We start from the raw sequence: 14856 nt of genomic DNA, 5'->3' as shown, positions 1-14856 counted from the left end.
CTTAAAACCACAGCAGAACTGAAAGGTGTGGTGTTTAGAGTGTGGAATCTCAGTCATTCTGAATGTTTCTCTCAATGGTTGGCTACTGGCAACAGTCTTGTTCAACTCTGAGGGTGGGTGAAGATGCTACAGATAAAAAGCAGGGAAAGTAATAGTATTAATATGTGTGATTTGGGAGAACACTGAGGAGAAAAGAATATCACAAGAAATAGAGTGGCTTTCAAAGAGAATCCCGAGATTCATTTCATGTTGTCTGTGTTTTGGCAGTCAGTGAAGTTTGTACAGCATGAGCTTGTATGTGAGAGTCATCTGGTATGGCTTGGCAGGGAAGGTTTCTTGTCTGTCTACATTGTTGCATGGGGTTTTGGTTTATTTGATAGTCGTAGTTTTAATTGTAATTTTAATTTAATGGGTTCTAGAAACTTTGTGTGTGGTTATTTCCTGCTTTTGTTTTGTGTGTGTACCTGGAACCTGCCTGTCTTCCTGAAGGGCTTTATCCCATTCTCTCAGGCCTGTTCATCTGCTTCTAGAACACAAGCTTTTGGGTTGGTATGCTGTTTGGAATGTGTCTAGAGCAACTGAGTTTGTACAAAATCCAAGAAGTGTCTACTTGCCCATCCTCCACATTCAACTGCAAATTCTGAAACCTGCACCTAGAGCCACCGCCACTGAGATGGATCAGAACTCTTTCATCTGTGCTGAAACTTAGGAATCAGGTCCAGATTTAAAGCTATGCAAGGAATTTCTGTGCTTCATCTTCTGAAGCCACAAGCTTTGGATACTGACTGCAGGTCCTGGAAAACTAGGGTGTGAAATTTCTTTTAAGTTCTTTCTTTACAACAGATTCCAGGGGTGCTGTGCTCATCTTGATTCTATGTCACTTCAAACCAAATAAGGAACTGCAGAATCTATGTTCACTGAAACACTGGTAACCTATGCTTGGTAGCAAATACTGCTGTTGTAGCAGTGCAGAGCTATTGCTGTCACGATTCATAGCAACGCCCTGCACAGTGTTCAGATCCTTCTAAGGCTTCAGCTTAATTTTTCTTTGTGGCCATAATGTCAGTGTAGTGTAAAACCCCATCTCACCTGTCTGGTCTGAAGGTATTTGGTTTTTTTCCCCCCTTGCTCTGCCACCTCAGATAGCACAACACATTTCCTCCCAGAGATTGCTGGGATAAACCCACCACTGTTGGTGATGCAAGTACCATGGCTCCATTACTTCTAAACTTAATACATCCAATTTCTAAGGGAGCCTTGATGAGCCCAGTGCTGCTTGTGTCTAAATCAGCTTATTCAGTGCTTCCCTGTGCCATGTAAGCATTTGCTTTAGTGTTAAGTGAAAATATCTCACTGATTAGCTTGAAATGCTGCAAACTTCTAATACTTTCTGGAAAGGAGGATTGGTTTCTGTATTGTCATCTGTGGTTCTTTTAAACAGAGAATTGCATTGGTGCTGCTTGCATATAATGTTAGCAGCATCCTTTACCAGATAAAAGATTATAATGATACATACATATGAGCAGATCATAGCACAGTGAATAATTTGTTGATAAATTGAGAACTATTAAATTGCTGTCGCTGTAGAAACACGGAAATTAGATTCTGTAAGGGTTTTGCCTTACAAATACACTCTGCATCTAAGCAGATTGTAAAACAGTTAGTACAAACAGTAATTATAGGAATATTACACTACCTGCTGCTGATATGCATCCACTTCCAAGTTGGAACAGGGAGTCTTCAGATTGTCTGTTAGATACTGTAATGGTTCAATATTTTGTTTCTTTTACTAAACAGTGGTGCCTCCGAATATTTTAACAAGATGAGGATTTACAGTGTCAGAATGTGACAGCCCAAGTTTTAACTTAGTTCATCACAGAATGTCAAGGGTTGGAAGGGACCCCCAGAGATCGAGTCCAACCCCTCTGCCAAAGCAGAACCACCTAGGGCAGGTGCACAGAAGTGTATCCAGGCAAGTTTTGAAAGTCTCCAGAGAAGGAGACTCCACAACCTCTTTGGGCAGCCTGTTCCAGTGCTCCATCACACTCACTGTAAGGAAGTGTCTCCTTGTGTTGAGGTGCAACCTCCTCAGTTCCAGCTTGTACCTGTTGTTCCTTTTCCTGTCACTGGGCACCACCGAGAGCCTGGCACCTTCATCCTGACACCTTCGTTCTGACACCCACTTCTCAGATATTTATAGAGATTGATAAGATCTTCTGTCAGCTTTCTCAAGACTTAACAGCCCCAGGTCTCTCAGTCTTTCTTTACAGGAGAGATGTTGAAGTCCCAGAGTCATCCTCATAGGTCTCTGCTGGACTCTCTCCAGCATATCCCTGTCTCTTGAATTGGGGAACCCAAAACTGGACACAGTATTCCAGGTGTGGTCTCATCAGGGCAGATTAAAGGGGGAGAAGAACCTTCCTAGACCTAGACGCAAAAGCATTTTCAGGTTTGCAATGATTACAAGTGGCCAGAAACTTACTGTCATGTCTCTTTGAAGAAAACCACTCTGGGAAGAAGCCACTGTGTGTTTATTCACTAAATTAACAAGTGCAATGAAATATGCCACTTAATCACCCACAACTCTTACACTGCTTGAGTTTTGTTTGGACTTTAATGAATTTTCTCCTTTTTCTTCCAAAAGTACTTTGCTTGTGGCATATGGCTAATCCATAATTGAAAAGGGTACAGAAAGAGATAAATGTTGGAATCATCTTCTAAATTTAGAGCTTTGTTCAAATGATAAAACTCTCCTTTTTTTCCTTTAGCTAATGTTCACTCCACTGCCATGAAAATTAGATAACATTGTCCTTGTTACACTCAGGTTTAGAAAGTGTACAATGTTAATAAGAAAGCTTGGGTTAAAACCAGGGGAATTCTGCTTTTTGGGAGACTGATACTTTAGTTATGGGGAGCTCTTTTTATTTTTCTGTGAACAAAAAGGGTTCCTCAATATGCTTAGGACTGAGAGAGTCATTAGCCATTGGAATGGGCTGCCCAGGGACGTGGTGGAGTCCCCATCCCTGGAGATGTTCAAGTGGAGATTGGATGTGGCACTTGGTGCCATGGTTTAGTCATGAGGTCTGTGGTGACAAGTTGGACTTGATGATCTTTGAGGTCTCTTCCAACCTTGGTGAGTCTGTGGTTATGGTAGCACTGCCGTATAAATATACCAAAAAGTAACTGAGGATTGTCACTGCATTTGCCTTTGGTTGGATAAATGATTTTTGCCTGCCACATAGCCACTGCCCCATTTGGTTAGTTCGTTGATACAAGTTTCATTTTATGGGCACTGAAGAGCTGCGGCTTGTGTTGGACACAGACACTTGTAACAGTTTGTAGCAATTGCTGATGGGTCTGGAGCGAGCGGCTTTGACATGAAGGTGACCTTGCTCATCTTGGGCTTTGTTTGGCGTACATCAGAGGGCACCTCGACTATAACAGGAGACTGACAGAAAATAAACACAAAAAATGAACAAAATAAGAAAAGGGGGGGAAAGAATGAAGAGGGGAGGGGAAAAACCAGCCTGTAAACATTTACAGACATGGTGATTGAGGAAGCTGATGAGCCACAAAACTGTCATTAACCCTTGCGCTGCCAGATGTCTCAATTTAGGGAGTGCAGGGTGAGTTTTAGTCCCATTTACCAAGTGTATGCATGTGGATTTGTGCTTTTTTGTTCAGCATGTTGAATTACAGGTTTACTGAGCTCTAGTTCAGGTTTCTACTGGGTACTGGCATGGAACAGAAAATACTGCATGTTTGAACCTTCAGTAGGAACAACTTTGAGAAGAATACCATTTCTGTATCCATATCTATGTGAAAAGCGCCTCATTTTGTTCTGTTCATCATCCTATAGAAGTTAAAATTATATATGGCCATATCCTTGCTTTTGTCCCTGTTTACACATTAAGTGTGCCTGTTTTAAGTAAATTCAGTGGAGGGAAGACATGTTTCCTTCTGGCCAGCATGAGACACTGACTGCCTCCGGTGAAGGCAAGCAGTTTGCTGCTGATTTGAAATTGAGCTGTGCTTGTCATAAAATTGGTCCTGTAAAGCTTAGATTTATGGACCTTCCACCATGTTGCTGAGGTTGTCACCGTGTTGCAAAAGCTCTGTGTTTTGTTTAGGAAGGAAGGATGAGCAGGGAGTTTACCTTTCTGCATGATGAAGGAATTGAGTTCTGATGAGTACTTAACTGGTGTTAGTGTTGCGCTTGTATAAGTAGGAGGTGAGCATATCTTTGAGTCAGAATAATTAGTATGATTTGATTGATTTAAAGCTCTTTTTCCTCACACTCTAGTATTTTGCATTTTCTTATTGCAATTTCTGAAGCATGTGAGGAAGGGTTGAGGGGTTTTTTTAGCATCTCTTGATAAATGGGGGCAGCACACTGACAATGTGATACATCTCCTGTGACTCTCTGCTGCATTTTCAGCTTTGTCTCCACTGTGGAGGTGTCAGCAGTAGTGTGTTCTTGAGGTGGGTGAGGGCTGTGAGTTCCTGGTGCATTCCAGTACCAGGGCACTCATGCTCACAAGGAGCTGCCTTGATGTGTAAGTGGAGCACATCACAAAGTATTCCACCCAAGTCTTGTAGCACTTTCCAAGGTACTGTGCTCTGGAAACTGGGAGTGAGTCTGCCCCATGCCCATCACCCAGGTTGTAAACATTTTTTTCTTTGGCATCCTCTCTCTCCCATGTTTCCTTGCATGGGGTAATATGGTGGGTTGAAATTCCCCACCCCTGCTGCCCCCAGCTGGTTTGTTTGTCTCCCAAACAGCTGCTCCTTGACTGTGCTGAGAAGAGGCCACAGGCTGAATGAGAGCTTCCTTCTGGATAAATCCACCTCACAGTCACTATAAGCAGGTCACTGTTTTTAGAACAGACTTGGAAAAAACCCCACAGCTTATAGTTTCCTGAGTTACCTCTAAGCACATTTGGAAGCCATTTTTCAGATAACCTGATGGGCTCATCTCTTATTTCGCTTTGAAGCCATTGTTGTTTTAAGCAATAGAATTACTTATTGTCAAGTATTGATGGAGCTCTAATAGCCCAAGATGATGTATTATGGATACATCTATATGAAGACCTGAAAGAATGAGCTGTTTAAGCATCCTGAAGCTCACCTTAGGCTAATGTAATCATGTCACTTTTCCCTTTATTGTAGAGTCACCAATTCATTAGAGTTCAAATCAATTTGAGTGAACAGGCTTTAAGTTTCAGCTCTGGAAGTAAAACATAGTTCATTAACTGTGAATCATTTGTACAGTGTTCTTGCTTCTAGGGATATTTATCATCAGAATGCAAGAAAAATTCTATTTTAGGAGAGGATTAGATTTTAATTTACATGCAAAGCTTCCTTAATGAATAAAACACTTCACAGGGAAAAAAATTCCTCTGTTTCTTTACAAACAGATTTTGAGGATGAGGCGTTCTGACCTGTGTCTTTATTCCTTAAGTAAACCTGGGCACATAAGAGGTACTGCTTAGTGTAAATGTGAATTTAAGCTTTAAAGGAATAATTATTGAGGTTTGGGGATGTAATTAAATCTTCATCTCTGAACTGACAATCCTTCACAGGCACATCACAGAGTTCTACCTGCAGTTCTGTAAGCTTACATCTGTAGGAAAAGTTCATCCTGTATGTCACAAGAAGTTGGGCAGATACAGGGACTAACAACAGTTTATCTCAGAATTTCCACAGTATTGTTTATTTCCCATCCTGATAGCTTGTCAGCTGATAACTGACTTACTCTGTGTTCATAAACATGCCTAAAAAGTGTGTGTCACAGAAAAGGGCTCTTCCTTTTTAGCATTAAGCAGGTAATTATATCTGACAGTAGAAGCTAAACAAAATCAAACTAGACAAGAAATGCAGAATTTTGGTACTTCAATTGATTAATCACTGGAGCAACTCCTCTGGGAATGCAGTGAAATTGATGTCACTTAAAGGCTTTAAATCAAAATGAGATGTTTGTAGTTTGTTTTGTTTTGTTTCAGTACAAAAATAAAAGAGAGATGCCTTCACTCAAGCAGAAGGCATAAGCTTGATGCAGGACTCATTAGCTGTAACTCTGTAGCTTGTATTATTCAGGCAAACTATTCCATCATAATGGTCTCTTTTGACTCTAAAATGCATGGATTTGTCCATCTCAACAGGACTACAAGTTAAATAATGGAAAGGGTAATAAAGTGAAATACACAAAAGGCCAATTTGCTTGGCAGCTTTGTAAACTGCAGGGCTAGAGTATTGTTCTACACAGTGGTGTATAATTTTGATGTTGCAATAAATCAGATACACTTCCGAAGGCGTGCAGGTGGCTGTATGGAAAGATTAAATCGCTCTTGAGCCTTCTTGAAACACAGTCTCAATAATTCCTCAGAAATAATACAGACTTGTCCCTATGTCTTCTAGAGTAGATACCATGGTGTTGCCATAGCTTGAGTGTAGGCATGTACAAATCTTTGTGCTTGTCTCTTCCCCTTCCAGATGCTCTGTATGACGTTATCACTGTGGGAGCCCCAGCAGCACATTTCCAAGGATTTAAGAACGGTGGTCTCCGGAAATTGCTGAGTAAATTTGAGGCAGAAAGACGAAAGTAAGTATTTTTGTAAGTAGTTTGGAAAATATCATGCATTAAAACATTATGAGCTCACTGAGGAACAAAGCAGTTTACCCTGCTGAACGCATGGAAGATTAGTCTAGTAGGGGCAAGGATGCGTTCGTAAAACATTCCTTGACATTCCCTGCCTTGCTGGACTGCAAAATTGAAGCACACTCTGCTTTTAGTGTCAAGACCTATTTTGGGCACAAACTGGAAAATGGAATTTTATTCCTGTATTTCAGGAAGCTTGAGGAATGCCAGTTCTTGAAATCCTGCTGTTCAGAATGAGATGTCTCTTTGGTAATGCTGGTGCTAAGTGGAAAGCAGCTATAGAGAATTTTTCAATAATGAAACAGTAGCTTAAGGTAGCATCTTCATTGCTGACAGCCCTGGGCATCTGTGAGCGAAAAATATTTTTGGCACATCTGTGAAGTGAATAAGAAACTACTCTTTCTTATTCTTCAGAAAGCCAAAATGAGACTAAGCAAAGATGAAGGCCTTAACTAGAGTTTCAGTTTATTGCTGTCATCAAATGCTTTGTTAACCACTGAAGAGGCACAGAAGTTGTATATTTTCCTTACTAAGAATTGGATGCATTTGTGTTTGTTGCTGTGGCTGCTAAGAAGTTTCAAGCAGCCGCAGCTGTCACTGGCAGCACCCGTAGCTGTGACTGCACAACACTTGGGTTAAGTGTGCCAAACCCAAGCAATCGGTGGAAGTACTCTTTGTATGCTCATCTAAATCATCATGATTGACCTGGACAAGCTGGAGAGTTGGGCAGAGAGTGACCTTATGAAATTCAGCAAGGGCAGGTGTAGGGTCCTGCACCTAGCAAGGAATAACCCCAGTATCAGTGCAGATTAGAGGCTGACCTGCTAGAAAGCAGCTCTTTGGAAAAAGACCTGGGAATCCAGGTGGACAACAGGGTGACCATGAGCCCTTGTGGCCAAAAAGGCCAATAGCATACTGGGGTGCACCAAGAAGAGTGTGACCAGTTGGTCAAGGGAGGTTCTCTTCCCCAATACTGTGCCTTGGTGAGGCCTCATCTGGAGTGCTGTGTCCAGTTCTGGGCTCCCCAGTTCAAGAAGGACAGGGAACTACTGAAGAGGGTACAACAAAAGGCTGCAAAGGTTATTAGGAACATCTCTTATAAAGAAAGACTGAGGGACTTGGGGCTTTTTAGTCTAGAGAAGGCTGAGGGGAGAATCTTACAGTGCTTATAAATACTTACAAGGTAGGTGTCAGGAGGAAGGGGCCAGTGTTTTTTCATTGGTGCCCAGTGACAGGACAAGAGGTAATGGGCACAAACTTGAACATAGGAAGTTCCATTTAAACATGAGAAGGTACTTCTTTACTTTGAGACTGGTAGAGCACTGGCACAGGCTGCCCAGAAAGGTGATGGAACTTTCTTCTCTCAAGTCGTTCAAAACCTGCTTGGACACCAACCTGTGCAACCTGCTCTGGCAGAGGGGTTGCACTAGACAATCTCCAGAGGTCTCTTCAGTGGCCCATCACTTTGTGATGCTTCACAGAAAATTATTTACATTTTATTCAATGCTTTAAAAAAGTCTTCTGGGTGCAATATCATGAAGACTGAAAGGAGGAATGATAAAAAGTTACTTGTGACTCCTAGGTTGACTAGAAGTCGACATCATTGCTAACACCGAACAAGACCCAGCAGATATATTTGCTTTGAAAACTGTATTATTATTCTTTCTGTTTGCACTGCATGACATAAAAACCTTATTAAATCTTCTAAAATCTTTCATTTCCCTGGCCACCTCTGGTGGCAAAACTTGCCAATGAGATATAAATATCGCAGATCACGTGAGACCCATGAATGGACTTTGTGTCAGCAGACTGGGATAGGCTGCCACATCTCCCTGACATGGAGGCCTATGAAGTACATGTTTCCTGATGAAGAAAATGACAAAAGGCATTTCTTGAAGTATCTGCTACATAACACTATGATTAATGTAGTTCTAATAACATTTAGTGGGGTTTTATTATACTTTATAAGAAGAAACTGAAGTTTTAGGTGGGCTAGGATGGGAAAGGATACTGGGCGTAGCACAACCTTTTCTCCTTTCCATTTGTTGCTTTTTCACTGACAACTTTGTGCACCCCAAAGTTGACAGAGAAGTGTGTTCAGGAGCAGTGGGCAAAGCTTTGTGCAGGTTTTAACTGTTCAGTAGGCTGTTCAGACCTATTTCAAAGCGCCTGAACACCACATGATGTTTGTCACGCTTCTTAGGCTTTTCTGCATCCCAAAGAAGCAGCTGTAGTTTTGTGACCTTCCAGGGAAGCATGCTGGGCCTTTACTCTGACAGTGCAGTCTGCTTTGTGTTTCTTTGTTCCCCTGGAAGAGCAAAAGTCAGTCGTTGGGTTATGTAAGTATGGCACTACATTGTCAGACTCTTCCTGAAAAATAAAGTGAGTCAAGCTAACTGAAGTCTGAGCACTGTAAAGGGGGAACCACAATATTTAGCAAATCACTTTCCAGGCCTGAAGAAATGGTTGCTTCAGGTATGAGTTCCCGTGAATTAGAAAGGAAGAAACTGAACATTTATCTTCCCTTTTGTCTTTGAGGGCAACTCAGAGAAAACTTCACATGGTACAGTTAGATGATAGTTGGATTTGGTGATCTTAAAGGTCTTTTCCAGCCAAAACAACTCTCTGATTCTGTTTGGTTTTTTGCGTCAGCTGGAGGAATATTTGTGAGTCAAAAGACAGGAGTAAGCAAGCTCTGAACATGATCTCACTTACTTGAATATTCAAGAGTGGTTCTACTTTAAGTAGATACCTGAAATGACTATTCTCATTCTATGGTGAAATTCTTCACTGTCACAATATCAACTTTATTTTGTATGCACCTGCTTGTTTAACTGCATGAGACTGCTTGGGGGACATGTAGCATTTCCAGGGGCAGAAGTGACACCTTGAGATATCAGTCAGAATATAAAATGAACAGGGGAAAAAAATGGGAGGGAGGGACGAAGCAGGATTTAGCAACTGTGTCCTCTAGGCTGAGCTGAAGACCTGGAGGAAGATGCAGGAGTAGATTATTTCTCAAGCCAGTGCCAGTAGCATTCAAGACATTATTAGTGCACATGACAGATGCCTTGCATGCTTCTGACCTTCAGGCTGATTATTAGAACAGTTTATTGAAACATTCAGCCATGTCAGCACTTCAGAAAATATTTTTTGCTCAAACCTATACTTGTGGAATTAACAGGCAAGAGAAACTGTTGACTGCTAGCAAGGTTATATCCTTTGCAAGAGCAAAATGGCATTTGCAATTGCCAAACCAAACCAAGAATGAAACAGGGTTTGTGGATGTTTATCAGGACAATGTGGAAAGTGAGTATCTGAAGATAGGTCTGGCATATTTGCTCTTACATAGAATATTCACTTTTGTGCAGTGGGGCAAGTATTGCATCATAATATTTATTGAAACTGCAGTATTTGGGCAGTTCCCTCATTTGTTGCCACTAAGAAAGTCATAGTAAGAGAAAGAAAAGGTAGATTCCTAAAAATATGGCCTAAAAATCAGAGGGAGAAAAGTTTTTCTTTTAAGTGAAAAACAAGACTTAGGGCATCTGGTCTGAAACCAGGTCCATGGCTTTACAGCCCATGTTGTTCTTGATCTTCAACAGAGGTGTAAAAGACTTCACTACTACAACAGGCATGTCTGTAAGTCATGTCTCTGGTATGTCTGTCCCTGGCATAGTCAAGAGTGAACTTCCTGAGATGAGTAAGAACGAGAGGTGCTTCACTTTTTTCGGTCTTATTTAGGCATAATTCATTTAATTCAAATAATTGAAGTGTGATGATTAAGGTATGCTAAATAATTATGGAATATTAATTATCTGTCGTAGTCTATATTTAGTTTAGGGGTTTTTTTCTTTCACAGTGATGTATTGGTTTGTTCTTTTCATTTTTGTCCTTCCTGATTTCTAGCTAGAAGAGAAAGTCAGTTGCTCAGATTCAATCTTCCATTGGCCTGCTAGTATAGATTGCTTCTCCTTCCAGCATGTGGAAGGGCTTGTCTGAGTGGCACTGCAAATTACTACCTTTGGAGTTCAGTTGTGCAGGAACATTTAAAGCAGACAGTCTGTAAGTTAGACCCATAGAATGCCTCACTGCTTGAAATGTCCATAAATCACTTTCAAGGCACACTAGGGACTTTTTTCTTCTTCTTTAAAATCCAGTTTGATGATCTCTGTTTTAGCCAAAGCAACAGACTCACTGTTACAAGATTTTATTTTTAGTACAGAATCACCACCGAGGTTGGAAGAGACCTCAAAGATCATCAAGTCCAACCTGTCACCACAGACCTCATGACTAAACCATGGCACCAAGTGCCACATCCAATCCCCTCTTGAACGGGACGGTGACTCCAGCACCTCCCTGGGCAGCACATTCCAATGGCTAATAACTCTCTCAGTGAAGAACTTTCTCCTCACCTCCAGCCTAAACTTCCCCTGGCACAGCTTGAGACTGTGTCCTCTTGTTCTGGCGCTGGTTGCCTGGGACAAGAATGTGCTGCCCAGGGAGGTGGTGGAGTTGCCGTCCCTGGAGGTGTTCAAGGGGAGATTGGACGTGGCACTTGGTGCCATGATCTAGTTGTGAGGTCTGTTGGAACAGGTTGGACTTGATGATCCTTGGGGTCTCTTCCAACCTTAGTTACTGTGATACTGTGATACCAAGCCCCTCCTGGCTACAACCACCCTTCAGGTAGTTGTAGACAGCAATAAGGTCTCCCCTGAGCCTCCTCTTCTCCAGGCTAAGCAACCCCAGCTCCCTCAGCCTTTCCTCACAGGGCTGTGCTCAAGGCCTCTCCCCAGCCTCACTGCCCTTCTCTGGACACGTTCAAGTGTCTTGATGTCCTTCTTAAACTAAGGTCCCCAGAACTGGACACATTATTCAAGGTGTGGCCTAACCAGTGCTGAGTACAGGGGCACAATGAGTTCCCTGCTCCTGCTGGCCACACTATTCTTGATGCAGGCCAGGATGCCATTGGCCTTCTTGGCCACCTGGGCACACTGCTGGCTCATGTTCAGCCAGCTGTCAATCAACACCCCCAGGTCCCTTTCTGTTTGGCAGCTCTCCATCCACTCTGACCCCAGCCTGTAGCTCTGCATGGGGTTGTTGTGGCCAAAGTGCAGCCCCTGGCACTTGGATTTGTTAAATGTCATCTTGTTGGACTCCACCCATCTGTCCAGTCAGTTGAGGTCCCTCTGCAGAGCCCTTCTACCCTCTAGCAGACCAACATCTGCTCCCAACTTGGTGTCATCTGCAAATTTGCTGATGACTGACTCAACCCCCTCATCCAGATCATCAGTGAAGATATTAAAGAGGATGGGGCCCAGAGCTGATCCCTGGGGGACACCCCCAGTACTATCCATCAGGAAAACCAAAGGTGTCCCACAAGTTTTGTTAGGTGCTGTGATTCACTATGGGTTTGGACACAGTTTCCAGCAAGTTCTTTGGAAATGGTCCTGCATTAAATTAGCACAAGATTAAAGCTGGGATAGCACTGAAAAAGGGTTCCTGATAATTTTTTAGCTTTTATTTTTAAGCCATCATAATCTGAGTTGTCTGAAGGGATTCCTTTTTGTTTGATGAGGCTTAGATTTTTGTTCAAAGTGTAAGGTGTGCTCCTTCATTAATGTACTTGTTACCGGAGATGTTATTAACACCAAGATCTTCAGGGTTTCTCTTACGTGAGTTTCAGAGCTTTCAACCCATTTCCATTCTCTGAGGAGCCTGCAGTAGTATTGTTTTACAGACAATTCCAGAGATGTTGCAGTAAGGATTTGTGTTTGATGTAATTGTAACCATTATTCTCAAAGGGAAACCACAGCTTGTCACACACAGCACTTTGCAGAGGTCTTTTTCTTTGCTCGCTTTCCCCTTTTTGCATGTGTGTGAGAGAGAGATTAGTCTTTGTGCAGATGAACATTTTTTCACTGACCATAATAGGTTGTTGGATGTTTTGATGAAATGTTGCCAAAGTTTGTGCTGTTCATTGAGATCTAACAATCTCACCACAGTATTTTCCAGAGGCTAGGCTCTCTGGGTGGCATTGCCTTAAGCAGACATAAGAGAAAGGGGACTGGGGCTGGAAAAAGAAGAGAATGAGGATTTGGGGGAGCTTGGTGTATGAAGGTTAGAAAGGATTGTATGTTTTGGAGAGCAAGAAGCTGTTGTATCTGCATGGACACTAGGAGTGGCAGAAGTGTGGACTCGGAACTTTGCCATCATTTCTTGTGCACTTGAGCAGGCTGCCAAGAAAAGGCTCCACTGAAAGGCACCATTTAGCCTCCGGCTTGTGGTGAGGCACAATACCTTTTATCTTCTGATAAAAGCCATACTCAGTTACCCTGCATGAAATTCTTCCCTATGTTAAAGCCTATTGCATCTTTCCACCAATTTAAAGACACTCTAAAATAAATTTTAAGAACTGTGGGAAGCTTGCCACACACCTTTCTAGTCTTCCTAGGAAGAGTCACTATGAAATCAGGGGAGACCTTATTGCTGCCTACAACTACCTGAAGGGTGGTTGTAGCCAGGAGGGGGTTGGTCTCTTCTCCCAGACAACCAGCACCAGAACAAGAGGACACAGTCTCAAGCTGTGCCAGGGGAAGTTTAAGCTCAAGATGAGGAGAAAGTTCTTCACTGAGAGAGTCATTCGCCATTGGAATGTGCTGCCCAGGGAGGTGGTGGAGTCACCATCCCTGGAGGTGTTCAAGAGGGGATTGGATGTGGCACTTGGTGCCATGGTTTAGTCATGAGGTCTGTGGTGCCAGGTTGGACTTGATGATCTTTTGAGGTCTCTTCCAACCTTGATGATTCTGTGATTCTGTGAAATTCACTTGTGCCACTTGGACATCTGCCCTACTTTGGTCTCTGCATGGCCAGTGAAGGGGGCATCTTGACCTTTCTTTTCACTGAAACTCACACCCTTGTACCAGCTGAAGGCACTGACATAGAGTTATTCCCAATCTCAGTTAGGAATGAGGAGAAAAATGGAAGAGCAGCAAGAGAATCTCTGTACATATAGCCTCAGCCATTGCTTTAAGATAAGGATTCATGGAGATTTGGACGTCATAAGATAGATTAGACAGAATGAATAACATAACTTCTTTTTCCTCTGTATTCAAAGTCAGAATTTCCACATTTGAGAGAGAATCTTAAGGAAATAAAAATTTAATTCAAGCTTCTGATCTCTCTCTAGATTGTTTTCAAACCCTTAGAACTGATCATATGGTTTAGTTTTATTTCCTGAGGCAGTGAATTGTCTGGAGCAGTTTTTTTTTCTGTAGCAATTTATTTTTGATTATCACTTCCCACTTTAGACAGCATACATGTGATGCATAAATAAGCCACTAAATTGGTATCTTCAGCAATGTATTATAAGCTGGAGGTTATCTGGGGGTAGATGTTCTGGCTGTGTATGCTTTCACTGTATTCTTGATGTTAATGTCTGTGGTTTTGACTGTGAAAAATGTGAGGTCAAACATTCATTGTTGAAAGATTTTTAACCCAGTCCCAGATGGTGACAATTTAACTCAGTCACACAAATTACTCAGTTAACAGCAGGAGTGGAGTTAGTCAGAGTGTCATTAAGAATTAGGCATTTACAATATTGCAGTGTATATTCCCAGGCAGAACTTTGATCATGTAGAGTTCAAACTGCAGATGCGATCAATGTAATCTGTATTAAAATGACACAGCAATGCCGTTAAAGCAGTTTGGAAGCCGAAATGGCCACTGACTTCCACATGTGCATAGTTAATGATGGTGCCAATATATGGAAATGATTAAGTGTGGGTTAATATGCTTAGTGAAAGCTTTGAAATTTAACCCAGAAGCTGCTATTGTAGAGTTTTTCTAAAGTTACCTGATTAATAGTGTATTTTACATATCAAAGGTAGGTTTTCACAGTGCTGCTGATTTCCCACATTGGACTTACTCTTCTGGCCCTTGCTCTAATGCAAGAGTTGCTCTTATTCATGATTCCCTTCATTGAAAGTGACACTGCCACAGGTGATGTGTTGGAAGGATCTGGGAGTTTGGTGTACACCAAGTTCTCCATGAGACAACAGTGTGCCCTTGTAGCCAAGGCTGATGGTGTATCCTGCCTAGAATATTGCATCCAGTTAGGGGCTCCACAGTTCCAGAGGGACAGGGATCCAACGGAGGGCTGCAAGGATGGTGAAGGCTCTGGAGCACTGCCTTGTGAG

General features: G+C 42.2%; 1 protein-coding gene across 4 annotated transcripts in view; it reads left to right on the top strand.

Annotated features, from left to right (window-relative positions):
* INPP4B (inositol polyphosphate-4-phosphatase type II B) overlaps positions 1 to 14856 on the top strand; it is a 319510-nt gene that overhangs the window by 222942 nt on the left and 81712 nt on the right. For all 4 annotated transcript variants that reach the window (XM_054172577.1, XM_054172578.1, XM_054172576.1 and 1 more), the window contains one exon: positions 6493 to 6601. In XM_054172577.1, coding sequence (XP_054028552.1) covers positions 6493 to 6601 — 109 coding nt within the window. The remainder of the gene's footprint in view (positions 1 to 6492; positions 6602 to 14856) is intronic.

The sequence above is a fragment of the Dryobates pubescens genome, chromosome 24 (genome assembly GCF_014839835.1).
Source record: "Dryobates pubescens isolate bDryPub1 chromosome 24, bDryPub1.pri, whole genome shotgun sequence".
NCBI lineage: Eukaryota > Metazoa > Chordata > Aves > Piciformes > Picidae > Dryobates > Dryobates pubescens.
The sequence above is the reverse complement of the archived record's forward strand: the minus strand, read 5'-3'. Positions and strand labels throughout refer to the sequence as shown.